The sequence below is a fragment of the Dermacentor variabilis genome, chromosome 1 (genome assembly GCF_050947875.1).
Source record: "Dermacentor variabilis isolate Ectoservices chromosome 1, ASM5094787v1, whole genome shotgun sequence".
NCBI classification, from domain to species: Eukaryota; Metazoa; Arthropoda; class Arachnida; order Ixodida; family Ixodidae; genus Dermacentor; species Dermacentor variabilis.
The window spans coordinates 199,574,086-199,599,468 of record NC_134568.1 but is presented as its reverse complement, the minus strand read 5'-3'; the positions used below and the strand labels follow the sequence as shown (position 1 = coordinate 199,599,468).

At 42.4% G+C, this 25,383-nt stretch overlaps 1 protein-coding gene across 4 annotated transcripts in view; it reads left to right on the top strand.

The window, feature by feature from the left end:
• Snx21 (Sorting nexin 21) overlaps window positions 1–13,519 on the top strand; it is a 45,696-nt gene extending 32,177 nt beyond the window's left edge. For 3 of the 4 annotated variants that reach the window (XM_075703178.1, XM_075703168.1, XM_075703173.1), the window contains one exon: window positions 90–11,785. In XM_075703178.1, the coding sequence (XP_075559293.1) occupies window positions 90–412 (323 nt within the window). In that variant the 3' untranslated portion in view covers window positions 413–11,785. Of the gene's footprint in view, window positions 1–89; window positions 11,786–13,027 lie in introns of those variants that run through there. The other variant, XR_012830236.1, reaches the window with a different exon arrangement.
• Window positions 13,520–25,383: the final 11,864 nt, after the last annotated feature.

Genomic DNA, 25,383 nt, shown 5'->3' with positions numbered 1-25,383 from the left:
GTGCATCAGAAATGTTTTTGAGGAAGTTTTAGAGCTACGCTGTTGTAGACTGGTGACATGGATCATTGCTGGATGACCTCTTTTTGCAGGAGATGGTGACCCGGACACATTCACCACCTTGGCGGTGCTCACAGCTTGCCTGAATGCAGTGGACAATGTGGCCGAGGCACAGAAATATGCTGAGCTGGCCCTGTCCAAGCGGCTGCCTGGCAGCACTGTGTCAAATCCCAGCGACCTAGAGGTGCCATTACTTGTGCTGGCAATTCGACTTTGGTGGGCGGTGGGAAAGGAGAAGCGTGAGCTGGAGGAGCGACTGCGCCAGGTGAAGGACACGGGAGTCAATGTGGATGCTCTGCCGACACTGCTTGAGCTGGTACTCAAGAAGGACAGTGCTACCTTGTATTCATCCTAACATGATAGACTACCAGCACTTGATCCTCGCAGGCTGTGTTTCCCACCACTCTGTGCGGCTGCAGGCCTTTGGGATGTTGCAGCTCTTCTTTTTTCGTCTGTGGATGAGGTCAGTAATTCATTTTCCGTGCACAAAAGGTTTGATGACACTAGCTACAGTCTTCATAGGCTAAGTAGATGCAACTGGACATCACTTACCTCATGTGACTTCTGTGACCTGGAATCTTGAAGCCTGCGACAATGGGAGGCTTTGGGACTTTTAACAGCCTTTAATTTTGCGGGAGTTTCAAGAAGCATCTGCAGTTACATCTTGTGTGAAAGTGTGAATTCAACAAGGATTTGTGAAGTTTGAATTATTGCTTCAATTTTCTCTCATTGAATCTTACGGTTACATTTTTAGTCATTGCCTTGAAGGGGTTCTGCTGTAGCTCTCAGTGGTACAGCTTTCCTTGCTTTTTTCTGCTCTCCTATTTTGTCATGGCATAATCATGCCTGATGCAGCACATTACATGCCCGTTATACTTGGCCAGTTGTGCACAACTGTGCGACACCTTTTGTTTCTTTCTGATTTGTCAGCATGTGAATGTTTTTTGCTCAACCATTCAAAGAAACCTTCCAGTGGTGGTGCCGTGGTGGTTGACTAAATCGGGGATAAGGTGAATCGGGGTGTTTCAGAGCACTGTTAAGAGCACTAAATGCCATTTTATTTGCAAGAAGAATATGGCACACTAAACCAGGCTTGGGTTGGAAAATTAGGATAGAGCAGATATCTGTGTCTGAGATGCACCTGTGCCCAGCTGACCTTCCAAATGTGGCAGGTAAGTGCACTTTTCGTAAGCACTTAAATGCACATCACCGGCTTTTCCTTATTGACAATCCTGAAATTGCTTGTACTGTTGTTTTCAGATGGACATTTGAATGTGAAATTTAAGGTGTCTTCAATGTTTTTAATTTCGAGGCTTACATGAAATGCAAGTTCAGGCAGTATGCTTTATATTGGTATGCAATGCATATGTTGAGATGCAAATATTAAAAAATGCTTTTCCTGTTGGAGCAAGGTTCTTCATTCAGTTATGAACATTGTTTCGTGCTGCAATGAAGAAGCTGCAATGCTGTACACATTACTTTCTGCTCCTCAAACTGCACATCTGCCAGATACATTTGTTATATAGTCTTGTGGTTGGCACATGCATGCTCAGAAAAAAAGCATAGAAAGACGTCTCGCTAGTATGGCTGTTCACATGCGATGACACAGTGAAATAAATTAGAATTGTGTTGAAGGTAGTTACAAAATTTTGCAGTATGTGTCTGTGGGGCACAACTTGACTGCTGAAGGCAAAATGTAGCTTTAGTTTGCGGAATGTTTAATTTTGCAGGATCGCTTTAGAAGCATTCACTGTTAATCAGTAGGAAGTAAATAATTCTTTTCTACTGGAGTATGTGTCAGCAGTAAGATAAGGTTAATATTGTATGTCTACTTTAGGCACTTATATCATCTTCCTTAAATATACGTTTGGCCAAGTCGTAAACTACAGACCCATTGTATATCTGGATGTGTAAGTTCACTGTGTTTGATAGTGTCTGAACTGCCTGATCTATAGCTTACCCTTTATACAGCTCGGGCCATTAATGCCAATGAATAAATTCTGCATTCCTTTTGTGAAGAGCAACTCCAATCATTCTATTTTTGCACATTTTATATTTATCTTATTTATATTATGTAGTTATATATAGGAATCATTCAGAGCTTGGGCTTTCATAAAATGAAACCGCTGGCACAGTGAACTATGTGTTTAATAAATGATGACCATAATGGGCAATACAGTGATCACAAGTCACCAGCAACCTGCTCTCTTTCCTTGGGTTATGGTTAGCCTTCAGCACTCTTGGTTAAAACCTAAAAAAACATACTAATATCCATGTAGTGTAAATATGTACCAAATACCAAGTCCATTTTTTAAAAAAAAGAAAAAAAAAAGAATTTTAGGTGAATAAAGCATAATGTGCAAACATGCTGGCATTTATGCATAAGAGTTTTGCCATTCAGCTTCTTCATATGGTAGGAATACAGATCTAATGTAGAGTTGACATGTGTAATTTAGAAATATAGGTGAAAGAATTAGAACTCTTTTTCAAACTTAGTGATACCTCGTAAATGTAACAGTTCACTGCATTTTGTACATATATATTGTGGAAATTGGGTGCACTTCTTTCCTTGTTTAGCTCTCCCTCTTTGGCATTGCATGTCACTGCATTTTTGGGTGAACTCTTAGTTGCATAGTCATTGCATAGTCAGTGCATGTGATGGTTGTAGCTGCCTCATAAATTCTGTGCAGCTGTTGGTGCATTGTTGACTTTTGAGCCATTGTTTACTAGTGAGAAGGAGCAAATGGGGCCCATAATGTATTAGGTATGCTAAATGGAAATACAATGTTGATCACTTAGCAGCATGTTTTAATGGTGGGTTCTAATAGATTGTATGTGAAAGCTGTGTAAGATTGGCCCTCATACATAATGCACATTTACAAAAATTTGATTTTCAGGCATGCTAAACATATGTCACTAGTTTGCACATGCTAGCTAAAAATAACTAAACCTATATGTAGCAAAACTTGTAGGCTTCCATGTGAATAAAATAGCGAGTGAAAAAGAAAAATGGTTGATAAAAATGAAAGGGCAGGCTCAATTTTTTAAAGATGCAAAACCATGAGCTGAACCTTGTTGATAAAGGGACACTAGAGGCAAATGTGAAGCTTAGATAGAGTGATAAGATGGGGCTTAAAACCTCCAACATTTGTTAAGTACATGTTAATCAAATCATGGTTGAACATTGGTCATGGTTGAATCATGGTCTTTTCCTCAGTTTAAATGGCCTCAGCAAATGTGGGTGCCTTGCTCATATTTCTGTGTAGCACAGAAGTACTACATTGTGTTTGCAATCTAGGAGGTCGAATTCTGTTAAACGCTACACTTTTGGTGACTAAGAGGGCTGCACAGAGGGGGCACCAAATACTGCTTCCTGGTGTTAACAGCTCAAAACGTAGACGGGGACAGGGACACGAGACGAGAAGATGACACCACGAGTACCGACTTTCAACAACATTTATTTGAAAGAAACACGGCTTCTTATACATTTGGCCGCAGGAATCACGCATGTCACAGACACGTCATTGTACATCACGTGACACACACACTTCTGTGCACTGAAGAAAATGATTGCACGTGCAAAAGCTGAAGTTTTTTTTTGTTAGCAACAAGGGTGGCGTGCTAACATTGCTCACGAAGTCTGGCAATCTCGTCTGCCTCAATAATCTCCCGAACCAGCTGGTCGTGTTTTTCCAGCACAGTGACTGCTGTTAATACCAGGATGGAAAACCAACAAGCCCAAGCTGCTGTTCTAGCAAATACTGCTGCCAAGGCAGTGGGAAGAGTTAGCATGGATTAGCTGTTATGTGGAAAAATTCAACAATATTGGACAAACTGCATTTTCTTTGATGACCAATTGCAGTGTAATTTCCTTTATGTTATCTGTCATTGACCACTCATGACACATTGTTGTCAGAATGATATACATAACTGGGAGCTGGTTGCACATTTTAGTGCTAGCAGGCAAGAACAAATGGGCAACGTAGACAACACTATGTGCTTACTTCAACCATTTTTGAAATTAGTGCATTGTGGTGTCTGCCTCCCTTTTGCATTGGATGTCCTTTTAAGGGCCTGAAACATCAGGAATTTTTTATTGCTGTTTATATTGCTGATGAGTTGTTTTGTCATATTTTCTTGTTTGGTGTTTTGTAGCTCTTGTGAGCATTAGCCAATTTCTGCTCCATATTTTTGCAGAAGGAAACTCTTTCGATGGCATCAATAGTTGATCATTCTCATTTTATTTTCTTTGCTTTGTATTATTTAAAAGGACTGCTAGCTTCAAAAACCTTTCTAACAGCTGTATTTGGTACATGGCTGCAAAAGTCATGTCAGACTTCAAATTATATTAAAACTGGCAGAGATTTCTGGCATAGAAATCGGTAGATTTGTTAAGAACCTTAAGTAGCTCCTTGCTATGTTAGGTGCTTTGCTCCTTCTATAGAAGCTGCATGTCTCTGGTACGCCAGAGCAGAAGTGTAGCACCACTGCCCTGGTGAAGCTGTGCACTGGTGCAGGGTGCTGTGGGACACATTGCAATGTTAATGCTGCAGGAGGCAGGTTACATTGCTACAGCAGTGATGTATCTAGTAAGTTACTAATATGCTGTGGTGCTCTTTCCTCTTCTTTTTTTTTTCTTTTTTCTTTTTTGCTTGCCTTGTCCAGCTGTGGCAAGGCTTGAGCATAGAACTTGCCATGCTCTCTTGCTCAATTTACTTTCTTTGCTGCCCTTTGAGTATTGGTTTCGCTTTGCTTGTATTTGTTTTGGCTCCTGTCCTTTCTCACCTTGAAGGAGTCAAGACAGCAGCAATAATTAATTCCTTGAAATACCACAGAACATTCATAGCCGCTGTTAGAAAGCGGTCAGGTGAGGGCAGGGAATCAATAGTGTGGGATCATTGTATGCATAGAGCAGCAATGTGTAGTTAAATTTTCTGTCCATGATTGCATGGCTTAATTATTGGGTGCATTTACTTACCCCTGAAAAAAAAAAATGTGTTTCAAGGCCTCTTGTAAATGTGACTGTAAAAAAGCGAATTTTGGAAACTTAATGTAAAGCTGGTTTTAGTGTCCTATTCTAAGCTTGACCGGGAGAGACCTTTTTTTTTTGTATATATCTGTTGCAGACATCCCAAGAAAAGACGGGGAATGCGGGAGATGGAAATTCAAGACGATGAGCAAAACGTGAACAAGGTGAATGCAGGAGTGCATTCACCTTGTTCACGTTTTGCTCATCGTGTTGCAGACATAGAAATCTGAAGTAAGGACAGTCTATTCCAAAGCATTCTGAGAAAATGCTGGCAGTTATGCTTCTGCTTGCCAATCTGTTTAACATAATTTGAAAGAAATTCATTCATGCTGCCACTGAGTAGAAAAAGACATTTAATTTCTTTATGCTTTCTATCAGCTTAAGTTGCACTGTTGGAGCATTAAGTTGATGATGGTCTTAGTAGTCATGAGGTACAATTTTCATTATGGGAAAATGTGACTGTGGAGGATGGCTTGTAAAACTTGGCTCATTATGGTGAGTACATTCAATTTTCAGAATTAGTCAATGGCAATGTGCTTTTTCACTTGCTGTTGTGGCTTAGTGGCTATGCCAAGCATAAGGCTGTGGTTTCAGTTTCGGTTCATACTGGTTGCATGTAGGTGCCAGTGGAATGGAAGAATAGTTGTGTGCCAAGCAATCGATATAGTTGGAAGCAAATGTCTAGAGAAAACTGCGTCAGCAAAATATTCAAATGTTTTTGAGCACAGCCTGAGCATTGTCTGAGTGTCAAACCGAAACATTTTTTGTTCCTGTTTTCGTTCCGATTCAGTAAAGACAGTTCAGTTTCACTTCAACTTCTGAGTGAAAAAATAATGGTTCAAACCAGTTTGAACAGGTTCATGTCCAAATAGAAAAATAATTACAGGAAAGCAGCATAAATTTATTTTGTAAAAGAGCTCGATGCTGCTGCTAAGCTGCACAAAAATATCACATATGTTGTTCTTCAAGCCACAGGAAGTTAGTCGTTAAAAATTAAGCAGATCTAATGCCAGTGCTGGAATCTTATGTGAAGTGAAGCTATAGTGAGAAAGAGATATATGTAGAGAAAGAGAGAAGGAATTGCAGTCTTCTAGCCCGTGACTCTTCTCTGCAGAGGGAAGAAAAAGAAAAGGAGCTAGGGGTATTTGGAGTGATGATAAGGATAAGCAGTAGGATGTGACTATGTACGCATTCTTGTCTGGATGGCTTGTTCAGAGCCTTGGCTCTAAGTCGGCATTAACTGAAAATTCTGAAACAGCCTTGATGGCTTGTTTCGTTGATCTGTCCTGCCAAGGGCCCAGTGAAATCTTTTTGCTAACTTCCTGTTAATTTGTGCTAACGAAGAGGCTTTGCGAATATAGCCTCTGGGCTCATATTCACAAAGGCTCTTATGCTTGAACTGTTCGTCAAAAAATTTCCAGCCAATCCTGATGCTTGACATATTAGTGTTAGTGAGGGCAGCCAGCCAATGGCAAAGAGCACTTATGAATGAAACACTTTGTGAATTCGGCCCCTGGATCCTCTTTGGCACGAACATGGACGAGCGGCCAAAATTTGCTTAAGGAGAGTAAGGACGAGCACGACTGTGACTTTTACGGCTGCCACTCTTTTCCAAAGGGAAGGCTTGTTGTCATAGCCCACCAGACACATCTACAGATTGCTGTTTGAGGTGCAACATTGTAAAGCGTGCCAACGTCTTCCATCTTGTATAGGAGTCAGCACTGATGCAAGATTATAAAGTCTACTCGCAGCTCTCCATTGCGCAAGTTTTCATCAATGGAAGAGGTCAAGAGGGGAGCCACAGCACAGAAAGGGGATACTGGACTGTCGTAGAATCTTTGTGCGAGATGTCTTTGTCCACGCAATTTTAACTTGCCCTATGCTAGTTCCCCTTCCCTCTCCTATTTCTCCCCAGATTGTCACCACCAAGAGGGCAGTTCATACTCGTTTATTATAATACATTTGCAGCAACCCAAGGTAGCAGCTAAAGAAAGCTTCGTTTTAAAAATCATGTTGCGGAAGCACATGTAAAAGCATTGTCATTTTTATTGCACCTGCTTCAACTTGTGTGATTAAAAGCAGCCACCTAGTTAAGAAGTGCTTCTTTATTTCAACAATCATATGTAAGTCTCTGACTGACAGAAAGCTATTTAACAGTCACCAATTTCAAGTGCTTACGAGAGTGCATTGCTAACATGTCTGCCTCCCTACGTGATACATTGAAAACGGTACTGATGGTGCTGCTACTTTTAAAATCAAAGGGGGAGGGGGGACATGGTGTGTATTTAAAGATGAGGTAGCATATTTGAGCTGCAAGTGCAGGCAGTGCATGGATAAAAATCTCCAGAAAAGGTGGCCAGCCTGAACCGAAAACCGTTTTTTTTTTTCTGTTTCACTCTGGAGGGAAAAAAAATAACATTCAGATTCAGTTCAGTTCGATAACCTGGTTTCAGTGCATTACATTTGAACAGACGCGAGTAAGCTGTACTACTTATTTTCAGCTAGCATGCCTAGGCTACGAAGAAACAATTTTCTTGTAGCATCTCTGCTTTTAAATTTTTGCTCGCTACTTTAAACGTTAAGGAACTGCAGGTAGTTGAGATGCATCTGGAACCCCCCAGTATGGTATCTCTCGTAGCCTGCGAGTTCACACCCAATCAATCAGTCAATCAGTGTTTGTAAAAATTAAAGTGAATACTACAAGTGTAGGCTACCACATATGAACATATATTTAGTTGCTGGGTAACATATTTCTTGCAATTCCTTGTTTTTTATGCAGTTGTATATTTTTGTCAAGAAATATTAGTGCAACATCTATTGTGATTCTGGCTTATCTGTTGGCCTGTTGACTGAGAACAGTGAAGAACACTGCAGAAATAATTATTGAAAAAGACTACACGCTTTCTGGGTTCTGCTGATATTCACTGTAATTAACACAACCTGAAATGTAAAAATAATTGTGTGCCATGCCCATGGTTTTCACACTAGAAATATAACTTCTGTTGATGAAGTTAGCCATTTTGGCACCTATGCTGTGAAGAAAAGCAATCCTCCACAAAGCAGAATGCAGTAGTGTCCTAGTCACAATTTTTTTTTTACTTCATTGTAATTTCTTCATTGCATGGGGTCTGTTTTATTTTGTCTTGGGTTTCTTTAGGCATGTGACAGCTGATAACTGTGCTGGAAAATGTGCATAGCTTGTCTTCAAATTGATCTGCTGGTTAGCACTTCTCGGTGAAAGGAACCTGGTATAGCTGGACACTTGAAGCTGACTTTAGAGCTGAAAGACGGTTGGTCTGGCATGCATAATGATGGGTGAGATGGTTCACTGCAGTGTCATGTTGGTGCAGTGAAAACATAAATCATTAGTGAGCCACTACAAAGGGTGGCATTGAGATTCTGGCCAGGTTTTTGGGTTAGTGAAGGCATCACATGCTTGTGTGCATTGTGCATAATATCTTGCATAATATCTTTAAGCCTGGAAAATTAATGTAATGATTGTGATCTTGCCAAATCTTCTCTGCCGTTGCTGCTGCTGGAAAAAACTGTTGGCAAAGCAGGTAAAAGAGCATGATCTATGCCATTCATAAGATGAAGTGAATCACTCATTTTAGGATATGTTTGATAGTTCCGCTAGCTGAAGGTTTACTTCAGAATATGCATCAGAGTGCTGGAGGACTGCGGATATAGCCTAATGAAAAAGTAGTCCTTAAGCAATGCAGTGGCCACTGATGCTTGTTGAAAAATGCTGAAATCCATGTTTGACAGTATATCCAAAATCTGTATGTTGATCGATTTCCTATGAGATGGTATTAACTGCTTGATGTGTGCTCAACAATTCTGCCTAGTTTCTTGTTTCAGTCTGTAATGTAGAACCCAGAAATTAATAGATTTTTCAATGAGTGAGAACTGTTCACTAACTTGCACCCTGTACTGTCCTTCATACCAACTGCTTTTCTCTTAGCAGTAGCAAAGGTGAGATGAAAAATTGGGTCTATTAATGTATACTTCATTATTTTATACTTCATACTTTGTCCCAAGGAGGCACTAACAAAGCTTGAAATTGGGATATTTGAAGCTCCATCTTTCTTGCAGCAGTGTGAGAAAACAACTCGGACAAGGACGAACGCAATGGAATGGGACTGAAAACATGAAGTGCAAACCTTTTCACTCCTGTTCCAAGTTAAGTTTCAATCCTGTTCCAGGTTGGACAGGCTGGGCTTCACCTGTTCAATCCCATTCCTTTGTGTTTGTCCTTGTTGAGTTGTTCCCTTGTGCTAGCACTAAAAAGGCACCAGCACTAAAATACTTCATAACGACTTGAAATTACAGTAAGGCTACTACTAAACAATGTGAAATGAAAGGATCCCAGTGGTTTAGTGTGTCCATGATATGCTGTAAACCATTTAGATATCTTCATTTTCAGTGGTGTTTTCCTTACCCCTCTTCATTAGTTCACACTTTGATGACCATTTCACCACATATCATAAAATTTACTGCTCTTCTGCTCTTGTACATTGCTGCTTTAAAAAAAAAAAAGCTGTCTTTTTTTTGTTGTGATGGCTATGCAATTGCAGATCTTCGAGTGTAACATTCAGACAGCCTTGTCATGTGCTGCAACTTATTGATCATGAACGAACTAATCCAACATTCTATTCTTGTGAGCTTTGTTGGAGTAACATGAAAGTTTTAATGCATTGTTTCGTGTTGCCATTGCATTCTTTGAGGCACATGATTAGAACACACTCATAATATCCAGAAATGTGTGCATATAACCATGTGGTCTGCACAATTTGAGAGTTGCACAGTGGCAAGGTTTTTTGGGGGTTGCTTGCACCACGTTTGGACAACCAGAGTACACAATCCTTCTGCCACCTTTAAAACTGAACACGTCCCATAGGTGGTGGTTGTTACCTCACTGTTGTTTCATTGAGCACTTCGTGCAAATGACCCATCAATGTATATAACTTTTGTAAAAAAGGTTAATGGACTACAGTAGCAACTACAATGTTGTGCACTTGCTGTTAACACTGAAAACAGTGTTTCTTGGGAATACCACTATTTTGCATTTGGATAGGTGCCAGCCATACACTGCTGCTTGTATTTTTAATCATTTGATGCGTAAGTACAGTTAAACAGAGGCTGTAGGCAATGCCAAATGTGTGACAGCCAATCCTAACTAACCTATTGTTTCCAGCTTTGCAGTTACAGCAGCCATTAGCTACTAAATACATATTAAGGTATGCTTTTATCTATTGAGATGCACATATGAACAATCCTTTTATTTATTTATTTTTTTCAGTATAATGAATTGGGGATTCTTTTCAACTCTGATCTTCGTTGCATGCAAACTGCAATCCAACACTCGGGACCCTGTACATTCCATGTGTTTTCTTTTTTGTTGTTGCTGCTTTGTGTATTTCTTATGTCCTTGTCCATATATATTGTGAATGTTTATTTACTTTTGCTGAAATGCAGTAGAGGTCTTCAATGGCATTGTTAATGTTGCATATATATTTACACATCTGTATTTTAACGAACAGCTGTTGTGCAGTGCTGTTATCTGATACTTCAGAATAAGCAATCATAACTTGGCATTTTGACAATGACACTTAAAAACACATTCTTGTCATTTGCTACACCAAAAAATTTCTAACCAAAGTCTGATCTCTCATCTGTTATTTACCATACATAAGTGTGTTGAAATTGATCTTTATGTTATTATGAAATAATGTGCAGTAATCACCTGAGCACTATGCAGTGATTGGGACAGGTTAAACGAGTGCTGACATGACATTATTGACTGTTCATCTTCTGTGTGAAATGGAGGTCTTAGACCATGAAACCCTAGAAAAAGCACTTCAAAGCCTCAGAGTGCCATAAATAATTTATTATGGTAGCTTTAGAAGAACTTCTTGCTGGGCTAGTTGGTGCATTGCTTTGAAGAAGCAAGTTGCGCATTAAAAAAAAGTTTATTTTACAGGCAGTTTTGTTTTCATTTTCCAAGAGCTACTAACAGTGTCATGACATCACGATCACATGGTCACATGGGAGCAGGGCATCCAAGATGCTTTGGTGCTTGCTTCAGCTTGCCCTGTCACCTCCTATGCTGCTACTCATTGTAAGGCCCGATGTAGCAGCATAGCAGACGACCGAGCAAGCTGGAGTCAGTGCCAAATATTGAGATGTCCTGCTCCCATGTGACCACCTTCTGCATCGTGATGTCACGACACAGTAACCTTTTGGGAAATGAAACCGAAATTGGCTGTAACAAAGCTCTTAAATTATATAGGGCCCTATGCATTTCTCTAGGGTTTAGAAGTTCAGGACAATTAAAAAAAGCGAACAGTCGAAAGTGTTATGTCAGTGCACCACCAAATACTGTATTTACTTGCATAATGATTGCACTAACGTAATGATCGCACCCCTGAATTTTGTCGTGAAAATTCAATTTTTTTTCTGCCCCGTGTAATGATCGCACCCCGAACTTGCCGCAGAGATATGTTGTGTGCCAAGTCTAGCTAATGATGATTGTGCTTACCATCTGTCGAATGCTGTCGAATGCTGTCGAATGCTATGCGAATGGCTCTTCAAGACATACCAAGCGGTTTGCACGCACCAAACATTCTTAAGCAGATGCCCCATTTCATTCCTTTCATCATTTTCCGCACTTCCACGAAAAAAAAAAAAAAAAAAGCCTACATCCAAAATTGCTTTGGCTTTATTATTTGTAGGCTTTATAATGGTTGTAATAATGTATAATTGACAACAACAACAAAAGGCACCTTTCTTCTCATCTGGACTCGTGGGAAGGCAACAAATCACGAGCGGCAATGATAGTACCCGCGTTTACACTCATATGTTAGAAGTGTACCCTATTCATACGCTGACGCTTGTAACACAGCTAAGATATTCGCCCATCCTTAGCAGAAACGTGCCGTATTAGGATAGTAGTGAAGACAAATGCTGCAGTTTCCGCAGCATGCCCGCCTTGTGTTTCTATGCCACTGGCACCTAAGCACACCCATCTCTGTTTCTGTCCCCTCAAAGTGGACATGGCTATGTTATTGTCGCAAACTTGCCGATATTAACGATATTCACTACTGATATGGAAGAAACTATTTCAGTGCGCGTAATGCACTCACGAGAAGAAAAAAAAAATGCGTTAGGCGCGTTCGGCTTGCTCGGCCAGCCGCCATTTTTGTTTTGGTGTCCCGCACTGTTGTAGTGGCAGCCGCCTGTTTGTTGACCTGTTGTCATCCTGCAGCAAATGCGGGATGGCAAAAAATAATTTTTTCTTTTCGCAGGAAATTTAACCAGCGTAATGATTGCACCCCTGAATTTGCGACAATTTTTTTGACAAAAAAGTGCTATCATTATGCAAGTAAATACAGTACCCTTTGGTTGCTACAAGAGCAGTGACAAATTGTTTTTTGAGGACTTTAAACAAGTCATCTACAGATTAAAATCAAACGGGACCAGATTACAAGAGTATTCTTGTGGTTTGAAATGCACGTGCAGGCATGGGCTAATATGTAGCCTAAAGAACTGGACAACATGTGAATAGGAAGCGTGAGGAGCAAAGCCAGAATAAAGGTGTGGTGGGGACTGGGGCTAATATAGCTGCACTGCTTCAGACAGAGGGATTCTATGGGACCTGAAAGATCTATTCTAAACATTTGTTTTATGTAACATCATCCATGTTGCTTTCATTCTTGTAGCTGTCTATTCAGTCTTCTAAGAATTTTTTCAGATAGATTTCTGTCAGAGGTGGGACCCAGGACTCTTATTCCTGAAGCTCCCACCTTAATTCATTGCTGTTAAGGGTAGGGAGATGAGTTAAGATGACACACCCAAAAGAAAGGTTTTCCTGAAAGTAGCCATGTATGAGAAGCCATCTGATTTGAAGTTCACTCATCCCTGTTTGTCATAACATTGCAGCATAAAAGCCTGTTCACTTCAATGACATGATGAAAGAAGTTTTTGGGCTGCAGGAGTCCTACATCCCAGTTGTGAATATAGGATGGACTACAGAACTTCTTGTGAAAAGGTGTAATCAAAAGCTCCTGCACATGGCATATGCTTTTCAAGCAACAAGCACTAAAAGTTTGTCTAGTTCTTTCTCAACAGTGCATGCATTGAGCACCAGTTGTCTGTGGCATATCTGCATTGTCTTTATATGATAATGTGGCACTGTTCAGCCAACATTTAGAAGAAAAAAATTGTTCTTGCAATACTGCAGAAAAATAGGAGGAACATGAGCAAGTGATGGAAAGCACTTCAAAATGTGTATGCACAGATAAGTGTTAGCTTGTAATATGTCTATGGCAAAGGTGGAAGGTGTCACGAGTTGCATTGTTGTACCCATATTCTTTCACAGATGATTAATAAAGCTCTTTAGACAACAGAAACAATTTCTTGTATTGAATTTTTCTTGTTATAAGTGGCTTCCCCATATCTAAGTTAGGTCATGGCAAAAAAGAAAGATTGGCTGTTCTGAGCTGAACTTTGTGCAGTAGCTCAAAGGCAAGGAGATTTAGCATGAGGTGTCATGCCTTTGCTAATAAGTGCACTTTATTTTAACTTTTCGTTCTGTTTTGTTTGGTGAAACAGCTTTTCTTTTTTTTTTTGTGCCACATTTCAGTGTACTACATTTGTGTTCATTTCCTCAGGAGGCCTGTCTGCCTACTTGACGAGGGAGGGGGGAGAGCACAAATGAGCCTCTTGATTCTATATAGTATATCTGTTTTGTGATAGAGAAAAATTTACAGTTCTTAAACACGCATAAGAGAACCCCTTAAAGTTTTATTCCTATCTCAAGGTTACTTGATATGAACAGGTTTTCCAGCACTTTTCCTGAGATTGTATTTAATATCTACCCACATGCATCGGAGCATGTCTGGGTGAAAGCTGGCTGCTGTGGCTGTGATCTATGACTTACATATATCAATATTATGCGGAAGCAGCTATAAGACCTGACTTTGAACATAAGATTTTTTATCTTCAGTTTTTATTTCTTATGATTTGTCACTCTTATGTGGCTGATCCCAGCAACAGCAGTGGTGTGGCAGGCTGTGAGCCAGTGATGGAGGGTCAAAAGAGTGAAAAAGAAGCAATGTTACAAAATATGACTCAATATACACAGATGGTGAGAAAGAAATGGGAAGTTCAATATAGGTGATTGCTGAGCCGAAAGTGCACGCACTGATCAACTTAAGTGTTCCCAATCTAAACCTTAGGCACTTACTCATTTACAGTATTGATGCACTTCATTTTGGGAAATTCATTGTGGCGTTTTCCTATTTTGTATAATAAATGTGCAATAACTTTACGTTTATGCACTAAGGAAGCTGTCTGTTATTCTTCATTCATGCAATTCAGAAGGGCTCATACACTTTCTACAGGTACAGGGGGCAGGAAATAGTACTAGTGTTTAGGAAATTTGCGTGTTTAAAATTGCATAAGGGTTAGCAGTCTTTGCACACAGATGTGAAACTTGTATTTATTAACATGGTTACATTTCTATAGTGCACCAACTAAATCGGGGAGATTGTTAGTGTTTATCCATATATTTGTTGCACTGAGGCTCTTAACTCAGGTGCTCAGTGCACAATTACACTTGTGCATTGTCAAAATGTTTGTCTCTTCCCAAACAGATACAAAGTTCAAAGTTAAGGCTGGCAGTTATGTTCATCTTATTTTATGTAAAAGCAGGTTATGTAAAAAGGGCCCCTCAACAGATTTGAGCATTGCAAACAGGCCAACGTGGTGTCTAAATCATGCAATGGTGATAATGTCAGCAAAGTATTACGTGGATTTGCACTGTGTAAAGAGTTAAAAATTAAAAAAGAAATCCAATGCACCCTTTCCTTGAAGGAGTGACTCAGCCCACCAATGAGAAGATGTCGCACTTCCGTGTCACATGCACTGTGCCAGCAGCAGCGTGAACAAAGTGGGGATTCCTGCTAAATGCAAGGCGTGCCAAAGTGTTTCTGAAGATGTGCTGCATGGCAAGGAAAAGGTGACAAAAGAAAAGAGAGAGAGGACACAGGCTCAGGGTTTGTAACAAAAAAGGAAGTGGGACTTTGGCTTCAGTATGGGAGAAGGCAGGAGAGGAATGTTGCTCGTGGGTGCTGGTTGAGGCAATGGGAGCTAACCCCTGCTGTGGGGTGAGTAGCCCACTTTGACACTCCATGGCCTTCCAAATTTTCACTTGCTTCTATCTCGGCTACTACTGAACCCTTGCCAAAAATTAATTCGGTAGAATGCTCGCTGGATGGTGCTTTACAACCAACAGTGTATAACCAAAATTTCTGACTGGGCATAGTAAGGGGCCTCTAATGCAAAAAATGTTATTGCGATAGCAATTATATAGATACTCCAGGCGCATTTCTTCCATCACCGTCACTGTGAGGTTCCGTATAGAGTACAAGGGCGGTAGAATGGTCACCGCGCACTGTATGCTGTGTGTACGAATCAAAGCGTGCGAGGGTGAGCCAGTGACCGCGGCTCTCCATCGCATGAGACGTTCATTTGAGGGATCGCCAGCTGCTTGTGTGCAGGTGCGAGTAAGAGCGGGCGTGAGAGAGTCTGGGGGCTTTTGTTCCTTGAATATATATTTCTTAGCCTGTGTTGTATGCGTTTGTTCCCTAGACATGCCGGCATTGCTGAGTGCAGTCAAGTTTGCTCCGCCGCTGGCTGCCCACGCGGTGAGGCAGTATTCACGGATGCCCCGTTTGGTGATCGCTGTGTCTGAAGGGGCAAGGTTCCGACTGGTGTTGTATAAGTCACGGGTCGCTTTTTTTCGTCGCGCTGATAGATTGGATTTTTTTACAATGCTCCAGGAGGGCACAAGTAAACGGCAAACAGAGGCCTCAGGAAAGCACCTGAGGTTATATTAAAGCAGGTGGCGCAGGATCTCCAGGGCACCCAAGGGGTAGCGGGGGGATCAAAGCTGGAAGCAGGGCAAGGGCGGCCCATGGGTTGGGGCACGCGTAGGCCTCGGCGAGCCCCAACCCACGGACCAGTCCGGGTTCTAGCTTTGGTGTCCTGGAGGCACTGCCAATAATGTGAAATAATCGACACGTTGTTACAATTAGTAAAAAACATGATTTAATAAATATAATTACGTCCAGCCGCCAACTTTTGACGCTAAGTTCAGCACTACCACGCCCTGCAACTTCTGCAACACCAGTCAGAACTTTGCCTCTAAAGGTACGTCGGACAGACTAGAAAGTTTGAGAATAGGGGCCCCAAACATTTTGGGGCCCCAAAGAAATAGCATCGAAGCCACTGCGCATGCGCGAGATGCAAACTGCGTTTAGGTTTTGTGTTGGGCGCGCTAGTTCACTGATTTAGCAGGAGCCCCAAAAGTTGCCCCAAAATTTTTGCGTAAACAAACATGGCAACACCCCTCGAAGCGACGGCTCTAACATAGCACCAAACTGGGTTCGATTCGTGGTAACACGTGAAGTTCGCAAGCTAGGAGAAGTGGCTGCGGTTGTCGCTTTCTCTCAACTAGTGTGTTATGAAGATTGATTGATTAGACGTCGCTGATTCCGAATTCAATTGTGGATTTTATGGCTCGTAGGCCTAACACGGCCTAGCTTGGCTGGTGAAGGCACGTAAAGTTGGTTACTCAAAACTAAGTGCAACTAATTGTTTGCTGCTTACAATATAACCTCATTGTAATTAGACGCGAATACACGAAAGTCAAAATTGCTATTCTTATAAAATGGTATATTTTATTTAATTATTTCTAATAGCTTTTCTTTGACGCCGTAGTGGTGCTGTCAGCTCAAGACGCTATGGTATTCTGGAAGGGGAAGGCTTAGGTGATGATTGTCAACAGCTTTTGAGAGATTTACCTAGAAAATACCGTTTGCATTGAATGGGAAGGGATGAGGAGTGAGGAGAAAGTTGATATCAACAAGGTACCGAGGCAGGGGTGACCTTTATCCCCACTGCTGTCTATGATGTACATGGTAAGGATGGATAGGGCGCTTGAAGGAAGTAATATCGGGTTTAATCTTTCGTACAAACAGGATGGTACAGTAGTAGAGCAGCAGCTTCTAGGTTTATCTTATGCGGACGACACTTTGTTGCTAGCTAACAAGCAAAGCGATTTGCAACGTCTCGCTAAAATCTGTGGACAGGAAGGCGAGAATTTATGCTTGAAATTCAGCTTGAGAAAATCAGGTGTTATGGTATTCAATGAAAACAGTTAACAGACAGTGACAATACAGGGCCAGGAAATATCTCGGGTAAGAGAATATAAATACCTTGGCATATGGATAAATGAAGGCAATAGATATATGGAAACACAAGAAAAAACAGTAACGGTAAAGGGGAAGATAAATGCAGCCATAATGAAGCACAGAGCACTATGGGGATACAATAGGTACGAGGTGCCCCGGGGTATGTGGAAAGGTGTAATGGTTCCAGGGCTTACTTTTCGAAATGTGTTTGTTTGCTTGAAATCAGGGGAACAATCAGGACTTGATGGGAACCGAAGGTCAGTGGGTCGCCTCGCATTGGGCACTCACGGGAAGACTACAAATGAAGCTATGCAGGGTGATATGGGCTGGGCTAGTTTTGAAGTGAGGGAAGCTCGCAGTAAAATTGAGTATGAAGAACAACGGCTGAGGAATATGGAAGAAAAATGGGCTGGGAGAGCGTTCAGGTATCTGTACAAGAAAAAATATTGATTCACAGTGGAGGAAAAGAACTAGGAAGCTTACCAGCAAGTGTGCGGCCTGTAGGGTGGGCAACACAGCAACAAAGAAGGTCAAGCGGAAAGTCAGAGAGGCTGAAATAATCTCATGGGTGGCGGCAATGGAAAGGAAACCTGCCATAAGTAACTACTCAAGAGGAAAAAACGAAATCGGGAAACCATTTATGATAATTTAAAGGGAAGCTCATTACTTTTCGATGAGAGATAGGGATGCCTTAGAACCCGCACCTATAAAGCGAGATATAAGAAGGAAGAAAAAGCCTGTGCCTACTGAGGTAAAGCTAGGGAAACTATGGAGCATGTTTTATTAGAATGGGAAGACATCTACCCAGCGGTCGATTTAGGCGCCACTGGCCTCCTTGGAGCCTTTGGGTTCAGCGGGAGCAGTGGTAAAGTAAACATGTCCGCAATAGGCATTAGTAAGAGGCGATTGGAGGATTGGTGGAAGAAAAGTAATAAAACGACATAAGACGGAGACGTACAAAAGCACAGTTCGCAATAGGGGATCAGAAAATTTGGGTGTGGTAGTTCATAGTGTTCTTTTATTGTTTAACCTAGGTAGGACATTAGGCAGTATAATAGCAAGAGCTTGGTGGCGCAACCCACCGCCCCGTTCCAAAGGGGACGCTCATAACATCCATCCAGCTATCCTGAAATGTAAAGCCCTATTCTAAAACTTCACTCCTGCTTGCCCCAGCGCTAACACCTGCAAAGCTCTTTGGGGCCCCTATTCTAAAGCTCTCTACTTTCTCGTGCCTGTGGCACTGGTGCTGAGTTGGTCATCGTCACCGGTGGCCTTTCAGCCGCTTGCGTTCAACCGCGGTTGCTAAGGCGCTCTTGCCTTCTAGATTGCCGTAAGGCAAGAGAAAGTTATGATCCGCCACAACTGACTTAGCACGAGTGCCGCAGGTGCGAGACAGTCTGTCCGACATAGCAGTTGCCAAATCGGGCGTCAGTGCGCACTGGTTCACCTGTTTGACCGCAACGGCAGCCAGCGTCCGAGCGTAAACAAACTCGACCCCACTCCATAATGCCGGCACATAATCCGCGCAAACAAACTTCTCCACCGTAGTGCCTAGGCATAGCCGGATATTCAAGGAGCAAAGGCCTCCAGATTTTCTCTCTCACACCCGCTTTCACTCGTGCCTGCGCAGAAATGTTGATTGCCTCGAGAAACACCATGCCCTGCTGTATGTACCCACTAGCAATTGTAATAATCTGCTCGGGCCGCTGTATCTTCAAAGCCATCTACGACGGGGACAAAGTCTGCTGTGTGCGGTGTTTTTGCGGCTTAATTCGCGTTGGTGTGAGAGGCAGCACAAAGGTAAATTCGCTCGCTGCTGCTGCTGCGCTTCCTCACTTCAGCGTTTTGACAGCGAATTTCCGCGGTCATCGAGTGGGATGTGTTCATGTTTTCTTGTGCGCATGTGACACCTTACTTGTTAATTTAGTTAGTATGCCTATATTTACAAGTTTATATGACCGGTAAAACTACTTACTATCCTTACTTCGTATAGCTGTCCACTAATTAGCTATGGCAATTGATGCTTCGCTTTTCGGACGAAGATGCGGCTTTCTTTAAAGTAGTCATCTCCTGCCCAAACTAAAGTATGGTTTCTTCATGCTGTGAGCGGCTACGTTGCCTTTGTGTTTCAACACATATCTAAAATTAGCAGGGGGGCTTGATTTTCTGCATAGACAAAATACATATGTTATATTCACAGACATTTTACTGTGTCGTTGCTCTTTCTGTGGCCCTATACATAAGTCTTCCCTCAGTGTCATTGATTTGTTTGGTTTAATGCCCCAGTGCAATGCACAGGATATAAGAGAAGTTGTAATGGATGGTTCCAGGTTAATGTTGACCACCTGCAACTCTTTCCTGTCCCTTCTTTGTTTAGGGCGGGATTTAGCCCACCTGCTACTATGACAAGGTTGCCTCCGTGGACATTTTCCGCGAGCTTTGCTTTTGCTCGCTGCATGACAGAACAGGGTTTGCGTTGGAAATCTCCCTACCGCCACTCGTTTATTGCCTTTCACCCTCTCCACAATTGCTTCTGAGCACGTAGCCAGGTTTGAGTCGCCAGCGATAACCATCCTTTCACTCTCTCCTACTGCCGAGGCCTCTCTCCGCTTCCCTTTGCGGGAACGTGGCGCTTTTGAGGCCTTTGCGCGGTGGGATGGATGGATGTTATGAGCGTCCCCTTTGGAACGGGGTCGTGGGTTGCGCCACCAAGCTCATGCTATTTACTGACTAATGTCCTACCTAAGAAAGAAAAAAAGAAAGAAACAAAAACCCATTATGAACTCACACAACCAAATTTTGTGACTACTATTGCGAACTTTGCTTTTGTACATCTCTGTTTTTTGTCGTTTCCCTACTTTTCTTCCACCAATCTTCCAATCGCCTCTTACTAATCTTTATTGCGGACATGTTTACGTTTCTCCTGCTCTCGCTGAATCCAAGGGCTTCAAGGAGGCCAGTGGTGCCTAAATCGACCACTGGGCAGATGTCTTCACATTCTAATAAAACATGCTCCATCATTTCCCTAGCTTCACCGCAGCAAACACATGCTTCTTCTTCCTTCTTGTATCTCGCTTTATAGGTGCGTGTTCTAAGTCATCCTGATCTCGCTTCGAAACGTAATGAGCTTCCCTTTGAGTTATCATAAATTGTTTATTTCCTGATTTCATTTTTTCCTCTTAAGTAGTTACTCATGACAGGTTTCTTTTCCATTGCCGCCACTCATGAGATTATTTCAGCATCTCTGACTTTCCGCTTGACCGTCTTTGTTGCTGTGTTGCCCACCCTACAGGCCACATACTTGCTGGTAAGCTTCCTAGTTCTTTTCCTCCACTGTGAATCGACGTTTTTCCTGTACAGATACCTGAACACTCCCCCAGACCATTTACTCTCTTCCATATTCCTCAGCCGTTGTTCTTCATACTCAATTTTACTGCGAGCTTCCCTCACTTCAAAACTAGCCCAGCCCATATCACCCTGCATAGCTTCATTTGTAGTCTTCCCGTGAGCGCTCAATGCGAGGCGAGCCACTGACCTTTGCTTACCGTCGAGTCCTGATTGTACCCCTGATTTAAAGCAAACAACCGCATTTCCAAATGTAAGTCCTGGAACCATTACACCTTTCCACGTACCTCAGAGGACCTCGTACCTATTGCATCCCCATAGCGCTCTGTGCTTCATTATGGCTGCATTTCTCTTCTCCTTTACTGTTATTGTTTTTTGTGTTTTCATATATCTATTGCCTTCGTTTACCCATATACCAAGGTATTTATATTCTCTTACCTGAGGTATTTCCTGGCCCTATATTGCCACTGTTTGTTCACTGTTTTCATTGAATACCGTAACACCTGATTTTCTAACACTAAATTTCAAACCTAAATTGTTGCCTTCCTGTCCACAGCCAGACGTTGCAAAGCATTTTGCTTGTTAGCTAGCAACACAATGCCGTCCACATAAAATAAGCCTGGAAGCTGCTGCTCTACTACTGTACCCGTCTGTTTGTATGAGAGATTAAACTCAATATTACTTCCTTCTAGCACCCTCTCCCTTCTCACCATGTGCATCATAAACAGCAGTGGGGATAAAGGGCACCTCTGCCTCAGTCCCTTGTTGATATCAACTTTCTCCTCACTCCTCATCCCTTCCCATTCAATGCAAACGGTATTTTCTAGGTAAATCTCTCAAAAGCTGTTGACAATCATCACCTAAGCCTTCCCCTTCCAGAATATCCCACGAAATGTTGCGGTCTACGTTGTCGTAGGCTCCTGTAATGTCTGAAAAGGCCACATATGACGGTCTGCTTTCTACTTTTGATATTTCAATACACTAAGTAAGAACAAATAAGTTATCATCTAAACGCCTACCTATTCTGAAGCCATTCTGAAGTTCTCGCAATGTCATTATTCTCTGCCCATGCTTGAAGCTTTAATTTGATTGCCTGCATTGCTAGCCCGTATATTACCAATGTAGTGGTCAACGGTCTATACGTGTGAATTCTATTTCTCCCCCTTACCTTTATAAATTAAATTAATTGTACTTTGTCGCAAACTGTCTGTTATTCTTCTATCTTTTAATGTTTTTTGCATCGTTTTCACCAGAGCTTCCTTACTTTTTGGTCCTAGTTCATTAGTCAGCCTAATGGGAACCTCATCTGGCCCTGTGGCTGTGCGCTTAGGAATTTTCTCTTCGGCTTCCTTCCAGTTGAAATTTGTCAGCACCAGATCATTTTCCTTCTGGTTCTCTTTCATGCCCCCTTTTTCCTCAACTACAGCCTCATCATTGCTTTGGAAAGATTCGGCTGTTATTTTTTGGATGTAATTTAATAATGAATCCTCTTCCAGTTTGTTTCCATCTTCGTCTAGGATATGTTGTTGTATTGTTCCAGAATTCCTGCCTAATAATTCTATGTGGTTCCAAAATATTCTAGGTGGCCTTTTTCTCATGTATTTCAGACAACCAACGTTCACTTTCGCCTTTTATCTTTGCTTGCAGCGGTATTTGAACCATAGATCTTTTAGGCCCGTATATTTCCCATTTTCTGGCCACTTCATCCTGTGACAACTGCACCTTCTTTGCCAGCCTGTGCTCTCGGGGGATGCTTTCTGTTGTTCGGTGATCGCATCCCGTATCTCCCTGTTCCACCAGCTTTTCATTTTTTTTTTCTTTTCCAACAAACATGTTGTTTCGCTTTCCGTATTTCTGTCATTATTGCGCTTAGAAGCTCACTATATTCCCACTCTTTACTTGGCCATTTGCAAAGTTCTTTCTCGACTCTAGTGACTATATTTGTTATTTGTTCAGTGTTCAAATTTGGACTGGCCATTTTGCACTCTTTCCCAACTACATATCCCAGTTTCAAAATGATACGTTTATGGTCACTCCCTATGCTGCTATACACTTCCTCATCAATGACCATTTCTCTCAACTTATCATGAATTCTCTCTGTCATCAAACAGTAATCAATGGTTGATTGCCGGTTTCCCAATTCCCACATGATCTGCCCTTCACACTTAAGCACTGTATTCACGTTAACGACGTTATGTTTCTCACAAAGGTCTAGCATTGACTTCCCGTTGTTGTCGTTATAGCCATCTAAATCCTGTATGTGGCCATTCATGTCACCTAATAGGATAATTTCAGCATAATTCCCGAAACCCTTAATATCAGCACTTCTGCATTCCACTAACTCTTTATTCTTCTCTGCACAATTATTTCCGGTCCACAAATACATAACGCCCAGCCAAGTTTTTTTCCCACTCATTGTGCCTGATAACCAGAGATGCTCTTGACATTTTGAATTTACTCATTTCCATTTGGCTCACTGATGGATGAGCATTCAGACTCCCCCTTCCTTTCTTTACGACTTAGTTCTGTTACACCCTTCCCAAACATAATTCTGAATCACTGGTGGCTGTTTCGATTCTCTTAAGGTGCATTTCTGTAACCGCATACACCCCTATTTGTTCTCTATTTAACTGCTCCTTAATCTCTGCCCACTTTTCCTTTCTTCTGCCGCCTTGCATGTTTATGTAGCGTTTTGCATGGCAAGCTCTCTTTGCTTTCCTCCTTTTTCTCTTATTGAGGGCAATGCTATTCTGAGGTTCCCTTAGGGGACCTTCTTCATTACTACCTACTCTGGCCTCTTGAGCACCTGTGGGCCCCCTAAAAAGGTAACAGCGCGACCAGCAAGTCGCCAGCCGACATCTCGCGCAAGCCTGCAATTGAACTGGATCCTGTCTCGTTGAAAACCACCACACCCTCTCACTTCCCTGTTTACTTCGACAACCTCGAAAGCTTTCTCTTGGCTCATATTCCATATCGCCTCATTTGCAGCCACTACTGCTCTTGGTATGTGACTGTCACGTACAGGCACCTCTGGCACCGTGCTCACCACAAACTGCACCTGAGGGGATAGCTTGTGCAAGTCGTCCACCCCCTTCACCAAGCGCTGGGCTAGTCCTGTCCCTTTCCTGTTCAGGACATGATTTAGCCCACCTGCTACTGTGACAAGGTTGTGCATGTGGACATTTTCTGCGAGCTTTTCTTTTGCTTGCTCCATGACAGAACCCAGTGTCCGCCCTGGAAATGTCCCTACCGTGACTCTTTTATCGCCTTTCACCCACTCCACAATTGCTTCTGAGCACTTAGCCAGGTTTGAGTCGCCGGCGATAATCACCGTCGCTCTCTCCTATATCTCCCTGCTTCCCTTTGTCCTTTTCTGCATGATTCGGATTCGACAAGGGCGATTGACCCCTGCGCTCCTGCTTTTTTGCTGTGGCGGCCTCAAGGTAGGTGCCGCTCTTTCCAGCTAACCTCTTACCACGTTGCACGCATTCCAAGTTCTTTGCTGGCACTCCCTCTCACGTCGGGCATGGGCGTAGCCGGGGGGGGGGTTATGGGGCTTCAGCCCCCCCCCCCTTGAAATTTTCTTGTGCTGTCATACTCCGCCGACCAAAACAACCCCGCCGCCGGAAATGACTCTGGATTTTGTCTAAAATGTATTTTTAAAGCTCAAAAAGACATTTCGGCGCGAAGATTGTGAACTCGGGCTAAATTTCGTGGCAACGCCCATGCACCTGGAGTCGCATAATGCAAGGAGCTTCATTCGAGCACAAAGTTTCAAGAGCGTTTTGATAGCGATGGGGCTCGTTGCGGCATCTCGCGGAATCTACGGAGAGCATGGATTTCAATTCCGGACTTCATGGGTATAAAGATCACATGAACTTTAGATGTGAAAGGTGCACTCACATTTCCAAAGTCGTGCTTTAGATTTCATTAATTATTAAATTATGGGGTTTTACGTGCCAAAACTACTTTCTGATTATGAGGCAAGCCATAGTGGACTCCGGAAATTTTGACCACCTGGGGTTCTTTAACGTGCACCTAAATCTATGTACACGGGTGTTCTTTTTAGATTTTCAATTCCGGATCTTTGTGGGTACCCGCCGTGGTTGCTGAGTGGCTATAGTGTTAGGCTGCTGAGCACGAGGTCGTGGGATCGAATCCCGGCCGCGGCCGGGATTCGATGGGGACGAAATGCAAAAACACCCGTGTACTTAGATATAGGTGCACGTTAAAGAACCCCAGGTGGTCGAAATTTCCGGAGGCCGCCACTACGGCGTGCCTCATAATCAGAAAGTGGTTTTGGCACGTAACACCCCATAATTTAATTTAATCTTTGTGGGTTTAATGTCATAAACATTTGACGTCAAAGGTGCATTGACTTTTCTAAGGTCGTACATCGAACCGTACAACGAGACAAGCCAAATCAACACACTATCGGACAAGTTGGCAAAGCACGCAGCGAGGTCCAATGAGCCGAAGCGTTGTGGTGGTTCATTTGTGCCATCATGTCACAGAAAATAACATCAACATTTTTTTTCACCTGCGCCAAAGCATCCATGTCGAGACACTATATAAAGCCAGCAAAGGTAACTGCGTTCTTATTTATTTTTTCTACTTTGTCTTTTATTCACGAGGACACATTGAGCCTCTTCAATTTTCTTGTTCTCACTAACCGCGGGCTGCCAGAGCCAGCCA